The 17,549-nt window shown below is 35.4% G+C and overlaps 1 protein-coding gene across 1 annotated transcript in view; it reads left to right on the top strand.

Moving 5' to 3' along the window:
* LOC128661553 (CLIP-associating protein 2-like) overlaps positions 1–17,549 on the top strand; it is an 898,219-nt gene that overhangs the window by 397,020 nt on the left and 483,650 nt on the right. Inside the window, exon 10 of the mRNA XM_053715796.1 lies at positions 6,500–6,667. Within this exon, the coding sequence (XP_053571771.1) occupies positions 6,500–6,667 (168 nt within the window). The remainder of the gene's footprint in view (positions 1–6,499; positions 6,668–17,549) is intronic.

Raw genomic sequence — 17,549 nt, 5'->3', positions numbered from 1 at the left:
TTGGGTAATCATTATCCCATACGTCACTAGCTCATGGACTCTTGCTAATTACATGAAAGAAAACATAATTTATGTAAGAACTTACCTGATAAATTCATTTCTTTCATATTAGCAAGAGTCCATGAGGCCCGCCCTTTTTTTGTGGTGGTTATGATTTTTGTATAAAGCACAATTATTCCAATTCCTTATTTTATATGCTTTCGCACGTTTTTATCACCCCACTTCTTGGCTATTCGTTAAACTGAATTGTGGGTGTGGTGAGGGGTGTATTTATAGGCATTTTGAGGTTTGGGAAACTTTGCCCCTCCTGGTAGGAATGTATATCCCATACGTCACTAGCTCATGGACTTTTGCTAATATGAAAGAAATGAATTTATCAGGTAAGTTCTTACATAAATTATGTTTTTTGTTCCTAGAGAGTTGTATTGAGTAACAAATATCATTCTATTTTCTTTTGTCTTCTTTTTTATATTATCTTCTTTATTTTTAAAGTATTCTAATTGTTTTGTAATTAATTCTTCTGGATACCCTCTTCTTTTGAATTTTTCTGCCATTTCTGTTGGTCTTATGTCACATTTCTTTTCATCAGTCACTATTCTTTTTACTCTTTTAAATTGGCCTTGGGGTATTGCTTCTATTGTCTTTTTTGAATGGAAGCTGTCATATTGTAATACTTTATTTTTATCTGTAGGTTTCACATATAGATCGGTTTTCAAAAAACCTTGTTTTTTATACACTAAAGTATCTAAAAAGGCTACTCCTGTTTCCTCCATATTGAGTGTGAATTTGAGACCAGCGACAGATGTATTTAGATGTTGAACAAATTGCAATAGGCTACCAGTGTCACCCCACCATATGCCAAATATGTCATCCACAAATCCCCACCATGCTGCACCATATTGTAAAAATAATGGATGTGAATATACAAATTTCTCTTCTATATGGGACATAAAAATGTTGGCCCATATATGGTGTCACCCCACCATATGCCAACATTTTTATGTCCCATATAGAAGAGAAATTTGTATATTCACATCCATTATTTTTACAATATGGTGCAGCATGGTGGAGATTTGTGGATGACATATTTGGCATATGGTGGGGTGACACTGGTAGCCTATTGCAATTTGTTCAACATCTAAATACATCTGTCGCTGGTCTCAAATTCACACTCAATATGGAGGAAACAGGAGTAGCCTTTTTAGATACTTTTGTGTATAAAGAACAAGGTTTTTTGAAAACCGATCTATATGTGAAACCTACAGATAAAAATAAAGTATTACAATATGACAGCTTCCATTCAAAAAAGACAATAGAAGCAATACCCAAGGCCAATTTAAAAGAGTAAAAAGAATAGTGACTGATGAAAAGAAATTTGACATAAGACTAACAGAAATGGCAGAAAAATTCAAAAGAAGAGGGTATCCAGAAGAATTAATTACAAAACAATTAGAATACTTTAAAAATAAAGAAGATAATATAAAAAAGAAGACAAAAGAAAATAGAATGATATTTGTTACTCAATACAACTCCCTAGGAACAAAAATATCACACATTATAAATAAACACTGGCACATACTTAGAGATTGTAATCCCCAGGTTGAGGATTTTAAAAATATACCTATGGTAGCTTATAAAAAAACTAAGAATTTGAGAGACTTATTGGTAAGGGCAGATATAGGTAGCAAAAACAAAAATTCACAAACAACAATAGGATCAGATAATAGAGGTTGTTATCCTTGCTTACATTGTAGCCACTGCAGTTCGATAATAAAAAGGGAAGGAATTTTTTCATCCCATTAAGGGAACTAAATACCCAATAAAGAAATATCTGACATGCAGAAGCACATACGCTATATATCTCATCAAATGTCCGTGTGCCAGAATTTATATAGGAGAAACAAGTAGGGAAGTAAGAACTAGAATTACTGAACACAAATCCAACATCAGGAACAAAAACATAGAAGCTCCTGTTTCCTGTCACTTTCTCTCCATGGGTCATAACATCAGTCAACTTAGATTTCAAGTCATTGAACAAGTTGACAGACCCAGGAGGGGAGGTGACAGGGACCAATTGCTTAAAAGAAGGGAGATGTATTGGATAAATAAATTAAACACAATGATACCTGAAGGTCTTAACAAAGATTTTGAATGGCCATTATTTTTCTAAAATTGTAGCATATATCTGTAGTAGCATATTTGATTCTGATATTATTATGTGTATAGGTTTTAATTGTATATATAGTAGGTTGATTTTAATATTTCATGTGATAAATACATATAAGAACTTAGAGAAATGTATCCTAAACATAAGGATAAAAATCTAAAAATTCATTTATCACATGTAATTTTAAATTTTAACCACAAGATGGCACTATTGTGTAATCTGATAGAAGATTGGACAGGTATAAAAGACACACCTGTACACTATTCAATAGACATGATTAAGAACCTGGTATAGGTTTGAAACGTTGTTGGTTGATATGATGGACCCTGTAAGAAATTAATAAAGGTCTTTTTAAATTTAACTGGAGGCTGGAAAACTACTTCTCTTGTACTATGATGTCATCATCAGGCTGTATGTACACATCGTGCAATGACTGAGCGAGATCGGCAAACTGCTTGCACATTTTCTTTTCTAGCCGTGCAAACATAAGGCTGATAGTGTCCCAGAATAGCTGTGCATCCATGCTGGGGTACAAATATGGGCAATAGAGGTGGGAAGTTTGCAGATAGTAAAACAATGTCCGCTCTTAGGTTACCTCGTTACCGGGTGTTGGGAAGTATTTGCCCCCTCAGGTCTCAACGATCCAGCTTCCCTCAGTACAGTTACTCATAAGAGTATAAGTTTGAACAGTGCATGGAGCAGTTGTCAGACTTTAATAGTAGCAAAAAATACTGCAATTCAGTGGCTTAATGAGATCTCTCTTTTCCATTATGCTGTCAGCTATGACGGCCGTCTATGATGTGGTAATTTTTTTAAAATCACTCCAATCACCTCCTTCCACAATTTTAGACTCTCCCCTTTACCTCAATCTCCGGTAATATTGGGCCCACTAATATTGATATTTCAAGGGAGGGTATATCTCTTGTTCAAGATGCTTACAAAATAATAATGTATGAGTCTTATGTTGGTCGCTGCATTTAGAGTTTGAAGTGTCCAAGCGGAACATAGGCAAACTTAGCTGATGAGAGATTGTTCTACCTTGTTGCTTAGGTAATGCCTGTAGTTGAGTGAGGGCCCCACGAACTGAATCTTTATACTCTCTGTCCTCCGTGGGGGATTTCTCTGCTTAGAACAGATGAGTCGGCAACCGGTAGAAGATGGCCGAGGTACACCTGGCTTACGATGCAGGGCCAAAATGGCGCTGCCTCCGGGTGGCTTACAGTCTCTTAGCGTAATTTCAGCCCGTCTGCTGGCAAGTGCAGCTGATAGCCTGGGAGAACAATTACAGATGCGGTGCGATGAAGGAAACAGGCTCCGCTGATTCTAAAGAGCTCTAGAGTGTGTTAGCCCCTTCAAAGCCTCCGATGTGAAGGTTCTGAAGTCTGAAGGCACCCAGCTGTTGCTCCGTCGGCTTATGCTGTCAATCACGGCAATTAGGTGTTACGGAAGGGATAACAGACTTGATGGGAATGATAATAATAAAATACAAAAGAAAAAGTAAAATAAAGGACAAATAATTTAAGGTTTTAAGAGGAAACCGGAAAGTTATAGCAGGAGCTCACTACGAGGGTAGATCCACTTATTTTATTTCTTCAAATGAATTATGTATTTTGCAAACTTGTTCCTGTATGCTAACTGGTTCAACTTGGCAATAGTATGCATAATCATCAGAAAACTTATGCATTTCCTTATAAAGCCGAACAGGGGGTACTTCTGTTTTTGCTGCAGGTTTTAAAGATTTTATTCTCTCCACAATTTCTGAGGTTTTTTGGTTCTGCTTCTTTCAGTTAAGTGCAAATGCACATCTACTGATAAGCAGTTTTTAGTCTGACACAAATGTTTCTCTCAGCTGTAAAAGAGCTCACAACCCTTTTCAAGGATCAGATTCAGATATTTATTATATCTCAGCTGAAGGGAATTCCTTAATCCAGAGCAGCACTTTTTCCTTTAGGTTTTAAGTTGAACATATATGCTCTTAATTTGGAGAAGGAAAATCAGTTAAACAAATTGACTTGATTTTTTAAACCCTCTGCAAAGTGTCAAGAGTTTTTTTTTTTTCTGTCCCAATTTTTTTTCCAGAGATCCGTTCCAAAGAATGGTCCAATCACCAATCCTGTCACGAAAGGGTTAATATATGATTTTCCTGCATCTGTTCTTTTTGATTAAATATAAGTGATGCTGTCTTTACTCAGCTAATAACCTAGATTACATTGTTTTTGGATTACACTAGTTATCGCCCTGTTGGCTGTAATTTCATATACTAGTATGTTTGTTTTGTTTTTCCTTTTCTTATCGTACCGTACTCTGTACGGTTCAACTGTATTCAGCTACTATTTCATAAACCATTGTTTTATTATGCTGATACTTCAGAACATGGACATGAAACCCAATTTTTTTCTTTCATAATTTAGGTAGAACATACAATTTTAAACAACTTCCCAGTTTACTTCTATTATCAAATTTGCTTCATTCTCTTGTTATCACTTGTTGAAGGAGCAGCAATGTGTAAGGCATATGGGGTTGTTAATAAATCCCCTTCTGAGCACATTACTGCTGATTCCAATAGAGTAGGTGCCACGTATCTTGTCTTCTGTAATGAAGCTTCCATAGACCAAATGAGTAAAGCAGCTACTTTTTTTTTGTTTTGTTTACATACTTAAAAGGACACTGAACCCACATTTTTTTCTTTCGTGATTCAGATAAAGCATGCAATTTTAAGCAACTTTCTAATTTACTCCTATTATCAATTTTTCTTCGTTCTCTTGCTATGTTTATTTGAAAAAGAAGGCATCTAAGCTTTTTTTTTGGTTCAGACGCTGGACAGCACTTTTTTATTGGTGGATGAATGTGTCCACCAATCAGCAAGAACAACCCAGGTTGTTCACCAAAAATGGGCCGGCATATAAACTTAAATTCTTGCATTTCAAATAAAGATACCAAGAGAATAAAGAAAATGTGATAATAGGAGTAAATTAGAAAGTTGCTTAAAATGTAATGCTCTATCTGAATCACGAAATAAAAAATTTGGGTTCAGTGTCCCTTTAATATCACTATATACATACATAATTCTATCATTCTGATGTGTATGCTTTTCAGAGGCTGTTTTTGGCAGAAAAGTTCTGTGGGCTGCAGGGCCTGTTCTGTAATATTCCTGCCTTACCTGTTGCCCCATCCTATTTCACGGTGGTCTTGAGGACTTCACTGCTTGGGTATAGGAACTTACATGTGATGTCTTTTGGACTCTTACCATCTTATGAAAGAAAGAAAAAGCTATGGTTATCTGATAAATGTATTTCTTTCATGATGGTGAGAGTCCACAATTCAAAACAGTACTTGTCCTGCACTTTATTTACCCTGCTTTGTCTCTCCTGCTTTTTTGTTTAACTTCATGTACTTGACTGAGGGATTCAGGCAGAGTGGGAAGGATTAAAACTCTAGTAAATAAAAACACAGAATAGTTCCTGGAGGCTGAGTTACACCTCTGACATATGCAAAAGACCATCTGTGCTGAGTTACCCTTAGTTGGAGCACACTTGCATGACACCACTAACCCCAAGATTGAGACCCTAGAAGAAACTGTTTCTCTTTGTGCAGTCTGGTGGCAGCTGCTCAAACGTGAGTCTCCCGATATCCCATATCGCTCACAGCTTAACATTGGCGTCCCCATCAAAACTCACCGGATTCCCTCTGACAGTGGAGTGTGTATGACCACGCCCCCTCTGGTCCAAGGCCAAACAACGGATCTGTCGATGATGTCCAATCTGTGTAGAGCCAATCAAGGGAGAAAGTCGGTAGATATGATCTCAGTGGGGGGGTCTCCTTTGTGCTGTGTAATTTACTCCGGGTAATTGAAGAAAACAGGTGTCCAGGTGTCTTTGTTGGAGACCAAAAAGGGCAGGAAAAACTCTGGTGGTTAACAGGACTGCTTGCAGTCCCCTAAGCGATACAATAAAAAAAATTAAGAAGTCCGGATTCTTGTCCAAAAGTTAATAAAAACAGTACTTTATTTCAATCCATGGAATTAAAAACAGGATATACAAAACAGGAGGACTGGATTAAACCTCGAGCACTGGAGTGTAATCCCACATATGATATCTCATGAACTCTCACCATCATGAAAGAAATGTTTTTGTTTTATTTTATTTTTGACTGCTTACATTTTAAAAAAATTGAGGTGTTATTGCTATAAACATACAAATGTGGCAATCAAATGCTTTATAACGTGTTCTTAAATAATAAAACTTGCAAAACTCCATATTTTATTTTTATTAAGAACATGTTTTCCCTTTTTTTATTCAAAATTACTTATCAACCTTTTTTTTTTTTTTATAGTGCTTATTGGGGTCTCCGGAATCACTTTCCAGTTGATGCTGACACACTTTACAATGCTCTTGAGCCGCCTTACCAAAAGACTCTACAGTCTCATCTTAAATCATCCAGCAGTACAACATCCATCCGACAATTAGATCGCCCATTCCAAAGTTCACAAGAAAGCTTAAAGTAAGAAATTTTTAATTATTTACTTATTCTAATACTATGAGTTAGTCACAAAATGATTTATTTATAATTACTATTAGAAGTAAAGCATGACATTGTTTTATTTTTAAAAGATTACTTTTCTTATTTAATGTTCTTATCTCAGACAGGAATCAAATATGCTTTACCATTTCTATTCAACTTTAGGCTATCTTGAATCATAATATTCATGCAAACTACTCTGTGTAGGAATGTAGAAATGCATGATTCAGGAAGAAATTCATTTTGAATTTTAAACTTTAAAATGTACCATCAAATCCAGTTTTCTACATAGTGTTGAATAATTTTATATTAGATATATTACTAATATGCTAGCTTTAGAAAAGGATGAAGTAGGTCTCTGGTTGTAAAGATCTTAAACACTAAGTAATGTACCCTACATTAACAAAATTAAAGTTATGTGGTCACTTAAAACTTTTTTTAATATTACAATAACGCTTATATATTTAAAAAGTTTTTTTAATCTTAAAGCTCTTTAAGCTTAAAATGCATGTTTCATAATAGGTTACATTCTTAACTACAAATACACAGTTTAGCTACAAATGTATCTTGATAAATAATCCAGGCCCTTTCTCTAATGACAAATATTACAGCTTTCTAGCTCTTACTGTGAAAAGTAATTGTATTTATTGAATGTGAAATCTTATTTCAATAAAAAGATAAATGCACAGAGTTCACCACCTGTAAACATTCAAGTTAAAATCTTGCCAAGTGAACTGTCAGTGATACATACAAAACGCACACCCATTTAACACAAAGGGGTCGATTTATGAAGCAGCGGATGCTGCTTCCGACCCTAGACGCTTCAGGTCCGCCTGAAGCGGAAGTTAAGAAGCAGCGGTCCTAAGAAAGTTTTTGTAAATCCTCTTGCCAAGCAATTATATCCTTCTCTGACCTAATCCTTCACATCATTTTGTATAATCTGCAAAGACAGAATTTCACCCTTCTTATAGGTCATTACGTATCATTGAGGGTCCTCATTTTTTACTTTTTCCCAATTTTAAATGTGCCCATTTACTGCATTTCTTTGTTCCCTCTGCCAGTTATTTATCCATGTGTTAATATAAGGAGATATTCTGAGTCCCTTAATGTTGTACGGCACCTTTATCTATTTTACCACTTACTTTCTCATAGAAAATAATAATTAGATTAAAGGGACAGTCTACACCAGAATTTTTATTGTTTGAAAAGATAGATAATCCCTTTAATACCAATTCCCCAGTTTTGCATAACTAACACTGTTATATTAATATACTTTTTACCTCTGTGATTACCTTGTATCTTAGTCTCTGCAGGCTGCCCCCATATTTCAATTCTGACAGACTTGCATTTTAACCAATCAGTGCTGACTCCTAGGTAACTCCTCGGGCATGAGTACAATGTTATTTATTTGTCACCCATGAACTAACGCCGTCTAGTTTTGATTTTTTTTTTAAAATGCATTTAGATAAGAGACAGCCTTCAAGGGCTAGGAAAGTAGCATATGAACCTCCTAGGTTAAGCTTTCAACTATTTCAAGAATACCAAGAGAACAACGGAAATTGATATTAAAAGTAAATTGGAAAGTTATTTAAAATTACATGCCCTATCTGAATCATGAAAGTTTATTTTTGACTAGACAGTCCCTTTAATTTAACATAAAACCATGTTGATTGTCACTTATGATTGTGTTTTTATTAATATACTCATAATATAATCCCCTTTAGTAGCATCACAGCCATTGATGTCAGAGCTTTCTATTATTAAACATACTATATCAGCTTCACACATATTATGTGAGAATATTTGGTCATTTAGGGGTCAATTTCAATCTTTCTGAAATTTACTTTCGTTATTGGAAGAACCTGGATTATTCATTATTTCTCTTGTAAGGTGTATCCAGTCCACGGATTCATCCATTACTTGTGGGATATTCTCCTTCCCAACAGGAAGCTGCAAGAGGATCACCCACAGCAGAGCTGTCTATATAGCTCCTCCCCTAACTGCCACCTCCAGTCATTCTCTTGCAGCTCACGACAAGAAAGGAAGTATCAAGAGAGATGTGGTGTATTAGTATAGTTTATCTTCAATCAAAAATAATTCTATGGGCAGAAGTTTACTCTTGCCATCTATCAGCTATCCATATCCCAGGAGTAGAGAACTGGGAGGCAGATTTTCTAAGTTGGCAGACTTTTCATCCGGGAGAGTGGGAACTCCATCCGGAGGTGTTTGCACAGTTGATTCAACTTTGGGGCAAACCAGAACTGGATCTCATGGCGTCTTGTCAGAACGCCAAGCTTCCTTGTTACGGATCCAGGTCCAGGGATCCCAAGGCAGCGCTGATAGATGCTCTAGCAGCGCCTTGGTCCTTCAACCTGGCTTATGTGTTTCCACCATTTCCTCTGCTCCCTCGTCTGATTGCCAAGATCAAGCAGGAGAGAGCTTCAGTGATTTTGATAGCACCTGCGTGGCCACGCAGGACTTGGTATTCAGATCTGGTGGACATGTCATCCCTTCCACCATGGACTCTGCTGCTGAGGACGGACCTTCTACTTCAGGGTCCTTTCAACCATCCAAATCTAATTTCTCTGTGTCTGACTGCTTGGAGATTGAACGCTTGATTTTATCAAAACGTGGTTTCTCCGAGTCGGTCATTGATACCTTAATTCAGGCTCGAAAGCCTGTCACCAGGAAAATCTATCATAAGATATGGTGTAAATATCTTCATTGGTGTGAATCCAAGGGTTACTCATGGAGTGAAGTCAGGATTCCTAGGATATTATCTTTTCTCCAAGAAGGATTGGAGAAGGGATTGTCAGCTAGTTCCTTAAAGGGACAGATTTCTGCTCTGTCTATTCTTTTGCACAAGCGTCTGGCGGATGTTCCAGACGTTCAGGCGTTTTGTCAGGCTTTAGTTAGAATCAAGCCTTTGTTTAAACCGGTTGCTCCGCCATGGAGTTTAAATTTAGTTCTTAAAGTTCTTCAAGGGGTTCCGTTTGAACCTCTGCATTCCATAGATATCAAGCTTTTATCTTGGAAAGTTCTGTTTTTGGTAGCTATCTCTTCGGCTCGAAGAGTTTCAGAGTTATCTGCCTTACAGTGTGATTCCCCTTTTCTGATCTTCCATGCAGATAAGGTATTTTTGCGTACCAAACCTGGGTTTCTTCCTAAGGTGGTATCTAATAAGAATATAAATCAGGAGATTGTTGTTCCGTCACTGTGTCCTAATCCTTCTTCAAAGAAAGAACGTCTTACACAATCTCGACGTGGTTCGTGCCTTAAAGTTTTATTTACAAGCTACTAAGGATTTTCGTCAAACATCTGCATTGTTTGTTGTCTACTCTAGACAGAGGAGAGGCCAAAAGGCTTCAGCAACTTCTCTTTCTTTTTGCTTAAGAAGTATAATCCGCTTAGCTTATGAGACTGCTGCCAGCAGCCTCCTGAAAGAATTACAGCTCATTCCACTAGAGCGGTGGCTTCCACATGGGCTTTTAAAAATGAGGCTTCTGTTGAACAGATTTGTAAGGCGGCAACTTGGTCTTTGCTTCATACTTTTTCTAAATTCTACAAATTTGATACTTTTGCTTCTTCGGGGGCTATTTTTGGGAGAGAGGTCTTACAGGCAGTGGTGCCTTCCGTTTAAGCGCCTGCCTTGTCCCTCCCTTCATCCGTGTCCTAAAGCTTTGGTATTGGTATCCCACAAGTAATGGATGAATCCGTGGACTGGATACACCTTACAAGAGAAAACAAAATTTATGCTTACCTGATAAATTTATTTATCTTGTGGTGTATCCAGTCCACGGCCCGCCCTGTCATTTTAAGGCAGGTGTTTTTTATTTTTAAACGACAGTCACCACTGCACCCTATAGTTTCTCCTTTCTCTTGCTTGTCTTCGGTTGAATGACTGAAGGTGGCAGTTAGGGGAGGAGCTATATAGACAGCTCTGCTGTGGGTGATCCTCTTGCAGCTTCCTGTTGGGAAGGAGAATATCCCACAAGTAATGGATGAATCTGTGGACTGGATACACCACAAGAGAAATAAATTTATCAGGTAAGCATAAATTTAGTTTTTTTTTGTTTTATCAAACTGATCAAAAACTTATCAGGCCAAATACAGCCAATATTGATAACTCACACAATATTCAATCTCCATTTTACTGCATCAGCAGCTGGAATGATCAAAAATTGCTATTGAGTATTTGAGCATTTGCAGAGTATTTAAAATAATTTTGTTTGTGTCAGCTACATTGCTTATTGAAGAAATGTAGCTGTTACACACAAAATTATTTTAAATACTCTGCAAATGCTCAGATACAACATGGCGGATTGCGTGCTTTCCGCCATGCAGTAAAAAGGCATAATTAACAAGTGCATAATAAAAAGACAATACAATGACATTTCAAATAAACAGTAGAATTTTTTTTGACAATTTTTTTTATTTTCTCCCATTACCTGGCCACATGTATCATGTGACAGACATCAGCCTATCACAAACTAGTATACGTATACCCTGTGAGCTTGTGCACATGCTCAGTAGGATTTTGTTTCTCAGAAAGTTTGAATATAAAAATACTGTGCAAAATTTGATAATGGAAGTAAATTGGGAACTGTCTTAAAGGGACACTGAACCCAAATTTTTTCTATTGTGATTCAGATAGAGCATGCAATTTTAAGCAACTTTCTAATTTACTCCTATTATCATTTTTTTTTTCATTCTCTTGGTGTCTTGGTTATTTGAAATGCAAGAATGTAAGTTTAGAGGCCTGCCCATTTTTGGTGAACACACTGTGTTGTTCTTGCGGATTGGTGGTGTCAGTATATTTATGAAAATCTTAGTAGTGCTATCCAAATAATATATCAGTTTATGGCAGGGTTATAAACGCAATACAAAAAAAAAATAGAAACCCTAATTAACCATGCATCTACTAGACCATACAATTAATATAAATACCTGAATTCTTTTATTTAGTTAATATCCATGAACATATTGAAATATATTTGCAATAAAAGGAAACTAAATAATATTATAGGCGCTTGAAAACTATTTAAATATGCTATGCAAAATTCCTACACGCTTATCTTAAGAAACCAGCCTTATATACAATTCTTTTAACATCCAAGCAATATAATTCTAAACAGTGTTTATAAAATAATAGGATAATATATATATTCTGCTATTTAACTGCAATTTATCCTACTCTGCCACATACAGTAATAATAAATGTTTATTTTAAATGTTTGCATACAAATAGGCAGGCTAAGGGCTATCTGAAACAATGGCATACAGTTTAAAAGTATAATCTGCTCTTTAAATCTATTAACTGTAAAGGATATGCATATGACTTATCTTATAATAAAACTTTTATATACATCACCAAATAAACAGCAATCCAGTTTCCAATGTTTTGCAACAGATCCAATTCACCTCAGAAATTCAAAATTGGGGTAAAGCATATGGAGTCCAATGGTAGGTGTGTGCTTTTGATTAATAACTGCAGCAGTTACTCCTTTCTGGATTAGTCAACACAACAACCTCCTTCTTAGCCTCTATGCTGGGGTTTTAATCATCTGATCTCACCCCTCCCCTTTTTGATTATTTATCAGTCATTGGTGAATATTGGAAACGCCCACGGCCTTGTCCCTTTTCATTGGATTATCTTATATTTAACAGCCAAAAGGCTTTCTGGCTGTAGTTCTCTCAACATAACACCGGGTGGCAGCATTACAATTAGACAGTACAAATAAATGCAGCATGACAAAGAAATACAGTTATATATTAAAACATCTTTCTTTAAAATGTATAATAACTGCCATAATTTTTTGCACCAGTCTCTCCCAATATCAATTATAGGTGAAGCGGCATCAGATTAATTTCCTGATCGTTTTGATATGAAACATCAAATACATCTAGCATTATATTAAAATAATTTATATTTCATTTGGCCTAACAGAAAATTTATATCTCATAGTCATATCACATCAAAGTAACTTCCATATCTTCATCTCACTATATTTTAAAAGATGTATTTGAAACGTTATAAACATTTATTGCACATTCATATGATATGATATTTCATTTCATGCCGGCATTCCATCTGAAATAAAGTAATAAGTGTCATTAATTATTTCTTTCCAGGTCCACAAATATTTATTTAAAAACACAGAGGTTAAGATATTCAATGCTTTCAAAATATACATATATATATTCATATATATATATATATATATATATATATATATATATATATATATATATATATATATATATATATATATATATAACTATATATATATCTCATATCCACTAAAATATATACAGTTGTTTTGAAATCATAATGTAAGCCATTTGTCTTCACTGTGTGCTGTATGTTCTAACTGCCCTTTCAGTAACTTCAGACTTCCTGTCTCCCATTCACTACATGGGGTCCCCTGCACCAAAGGGCAAATGCTGAAAATCTCACACGACTTGTCACCTGAGCTAGATTCCTAGGTACATTGGGAGGGGTAAATAGATTTTATCTCACATTCCCAAGCAATCATACAGAGGTTCCTGAAACTGTGTTAATTTTAGTTCCTTGCTAAATTATACAATTGCATAATTTAACATATTGAGTGTGTGAGATCTCCCAGAGATAATCCTTTGTTCTCATTTTAGCCAAGAATGTCTCCTGTGCAATTGGAGAAGTAGGGAAATCTCTTTTTTTTATAGACCATGTGCACATCCACAGATTTATTAAATAAAGTTAAATATACTTCTATATATTATTTAATAATATTTCAAATACCTTGACAGTGGATAAATTCACCTACCAATAAACAAGTGCTTTCCATGGTCCTGAACCAAAAAAAACAGCTTAGATGCCTTCTTTTTCAAATAAAGAAAGCAAGAGAACGAAGAAAAATTGATAATAGGAGTAAATTAGAAAGTTGCTTAAAATTGTATGCTCTATTTGAATCACGAAAGAATAAAATTGGGTTCAGTGTCCCTTTAAAACTGCATGTGCTCTTTCTGAATCATAAAAGTTTATTTTGACTTGGGTGTCCCTTCAATATCACATTTCTATCAATTTTGCAGCCAGAAAATCCATTTCAGTTTCATCTTGAGATTGAGAGAGAATTTGAGGGAGAGAGATAGGGGGACAAAGAAGGAGAAAGGGATATAGAGAGATTTATATTTTCAATTGATGGAATGGTGGAATTTGAACTCCGAGATTGTGCAAAGGGAGATTGAGGACACACATATACCCAAAATCAAAAAAGGTCCAAAGTTTAAGAGGACACAAACTTTTAATGAGGCAATATCAGGGCACTACAAAATGTATTTGCAACATCTGAAAACACAAAGTCAAGTCAACACAAAGGTGCGGGCCCCAATCTGTATCCTCTTCTGCTAGAGGGCAGATTACATGCTTTGCATGCTGAGTCAATTGTGCTAGGATTACAATCAACTTTTCCAAGGGATCCTTTTGGATCTGTAAAAAGGCAATCTTTATTGTGGTGGATAGGCCACCAGTCCATTTGTCTGGGGCTTCTTTTCTAAATCTTTATTTATACCAAAGGAGAAACAAACATTTAAGAACAGCGCAAGTTAAAAAATAAAATACAGTGCGAGAACAAATAATGGAAAAGTACAGAGCTAACAAAGAATATCACAGCAGAGTCCATGTCTAGTATAATTGATGCCTAACCTGTGTTAAATACATATCAACAAGTGTTCTTTGTTCTTTTTTCTATCCTGCTTCATATAAATATATCTCATTGCTTTCCATTTTTCCATTTTCCCCTTTTATTTTTTTAAGCAATAAAAACCAAAGAGGCCTGCAGACATAAAACAAAAAACAACAACAAAAAAAAAAAAACAAATAGAGAAAGGGGGGAGAAAATCTGCCCGCGCCGTCGGCCACTACCCCCCAACCCCATCACTCTACTCCTGCTGCCCATTCTACAGGAAAAGGGCCCGCCAGAATATTTATCAAAATAAACTCAGACTCCCTGAATGGTTTAATCAATTTTTATTTATATATTCGGGGCAAAGAACGAACAAACATTTCCAATTTTCTAAAGAATGCAACCAAATGCTCATCTTGTGGGTAAGGTATATTAAACTGTTCTGTCATGAATTGATTAACTAAGGCCGCTTTAAACTGTGCCATGTTAGGTGCTGAACGTGCCTTCCATAATTTAAGGATAAGATTCCGTCCTGTTAGTATAATTGTATTTATGAGACTATAATTTTTATTTATTCCTTGAAATTTCACCAAGAAAAAAATCTCAATGGGAATTAGTTCATGTTCCAGCTTTAAAACTGTGTTCATCCAATATGAGATCTTTTTCCAATATTGGAAAATTTTTGGGCACCCCCAAAGACAGTGAAATAAATCTGCATCCATTATCGAACATCTAGAATAAAGAACTCTTGAATTATACCACCTAGATAAAATTCCTGCGGTAAGATACCTCTGAAGCCCAATTTTTATCTGAGATTCTCTCCATAATGTTGGAACCCAGCACTGTTGCGTTATTTTAAAACTCCCAACAACGGTTTGCTTATTTATATCTGAGAATTGGGTGGACCATTTTTCTACCATATCGCTGACCTGTAAACTTGAAGCTTTCTCAATTAGAAGTAGATATAATGGAGAAATTGCATATATTCCTGATGCATAAATAGATATCCTGGACTGTAATTCACCTACCGACCAATTATTTCCATAATTCTTAAAGGGTCATAATACCCAAATGTTTAAACACTTGAAAGTGATGCAGTATAGCTGTAAAAAGCTGACTAGAAAATATCTCCTGAACATCTCTAGGTAAAAAAGAAAGATATTTTACCTCAAAAGTTTCTCAGTAGCCACCTCCTATTGTAAAGGATTTCTAAGCAGCATATTAGTATTAGATAAAGCGAGGGGGGCTGAGGGCAAGTGGGTTAGAGATCAAAATTATAGGGCAAAATAATTTATTGTACCAATGTGTTGGCCCTATAATTCAAGAGAAAGGCTAGAAAAATACATGTATATGTACCATTAATTGCAAAGATAAAGAAAAATCTTGCAAAAAAAGACAAAGACTGCCTTTCTCTAAATAGATATATTGACAGAAACCCACTATTGTGAATAATCAATTTATTATGGTAAGGTTATGTCAGAGAACAACACTCGGTGTCTTAAGGTAAATGTATCAGCAAATACCCATTGATTGTTACTTTATAGTTAAAATTGTCTCAAAAATTACCACTCACACTAAAAAACTTTATTGGAGACAAATGTAAAGTCCAGCAGGACTCATACAAACACTCACACACACACACTGGTTAAAAATAGCTCAAGCTCTTACATACAATTGTAATATTCAAATATATGACGAGGGGAACATTATAGTAGTATTGCAGCAATCTCTCCAGATAATATTTTAAAGGATATCCTTCATTAAAAATGATTTTAAGGTTGCTGAGAATCTAGATTTTGTGCAAACAAATTAACACAGTGAGTATTAGACCATTAGATGGTATGTCACGGTAATGATAGCCAGGATTTATATTCATGTTCCTCTGAAGAAGCGTTATGTGAAACGCGCGTCAGGGGCACTGTTCACAAGGTTCACGATGTCTGTGTGGAATCAGTGCAGCATAATATTAACATAGTCTCCGATATAGTAGAGACTTTTCTAGATGAGGTTGTGACCTTTTGAATTCTATTAGCCAGTGTAATATTAATTACAGCCTCCGCTATAGAAGAGGCTTATCATAGCCAGTTGTTATGTGGGCTTGTTACTCTGAAATGTGAACACATATAGTTTACAATATCTTCACTTATACGTGTTAGCTAACTGGGATATTAAGGGTGCAACTCAGTCTTAGTGCTGGGTTTACTATATACCTATAACTTATGTGAGTGCGGAATATTAAATGGAAGACAATTGGTACACCATTGATATATATAGTATAAGTCACTTACTATTATAATTAAAAGTACCTTTTTATATACCGTGACATAACTGTATTCTCTCACTAACTAAGCAATGCTAATGACAGCTTTTCACCTTAGTAAGTGATTCCTTGTAGCTAAGATACACTTTGTATCCATTTGTTTACTTTTGTGCTCACAAGTATCAAGTATACATCTCTTATTAAACCACATTTATTAGCAAATCTGGGGGTTTAGAAATTTATTAACAATATTGGGTTATACCACTATGATCAGGTCATGCTAGTGTTGAATTAAGAAACACAGCACAATTACAGGACCTTCGATATACTGATATATATTTAAAACTCACTACTATCATAACGGCTATACTCCCCTTTTTCCCTTATCCTATATAGTACTGGTTTGTATGAGATACCAAATACTTAACCAGAATTTAAGCCATTTTAAAACTGGTACATGAATATAAATCCTGGCTATCATTACAGTGACATACCATCTAATGGTCTACTACTCACTGTGTTAATTTGTTTGCACAAAATCTAGATTCTCAGCAACCTTAAAATCATTTTTAATTAAGGATATCCTTTAAAATATTATCTGGAGAGATTGCTGCAATACTACTATAATGTTCCACTCGTCATATATTTGAATATCACAATTGTATGTAAGAGCTTGAGCTATTTTTAACCAGTGTGTGTGAGTGTTTGTATGAGTCCTGCTGGACTTTACATTTGTCTCCAATAAAGTTTTTTAGTGTGAGTGGTAATTTTTGAGACAATTTTAACTATAAAGTAACAATCAATGGGTATTTGCTGATACATTTACCTTATGACACAGAGTGTTGTTCTCTGACATAACCTTGCCATAATAAATTGATTATTCACAATAGTGGGTTTCTGTCAATATATCTATTTAGAGAAAGGCAGTCTTTGTCTTTTT

This window comes from Bombina bombina, chromosome 5 (assembly GCF_027579735.1).
Source record: "Bombina bombina isolate aBomBom1 chromosome 5, aBomBom1.pri, whole genome shotgun sequence".
Classification (NCBI taxonomy): domain Eukaryota; kingdom Metazoa; phylum Chordata; class Amphibia; order Anura; family Bombinatoridae; genus Bombina; species Bombina bombina.
The sequence above is the reverse complement of the archived record's forward strand: the minus strand, read 5'-3'. Positions and strand labels throughout refer to the sequence as shown.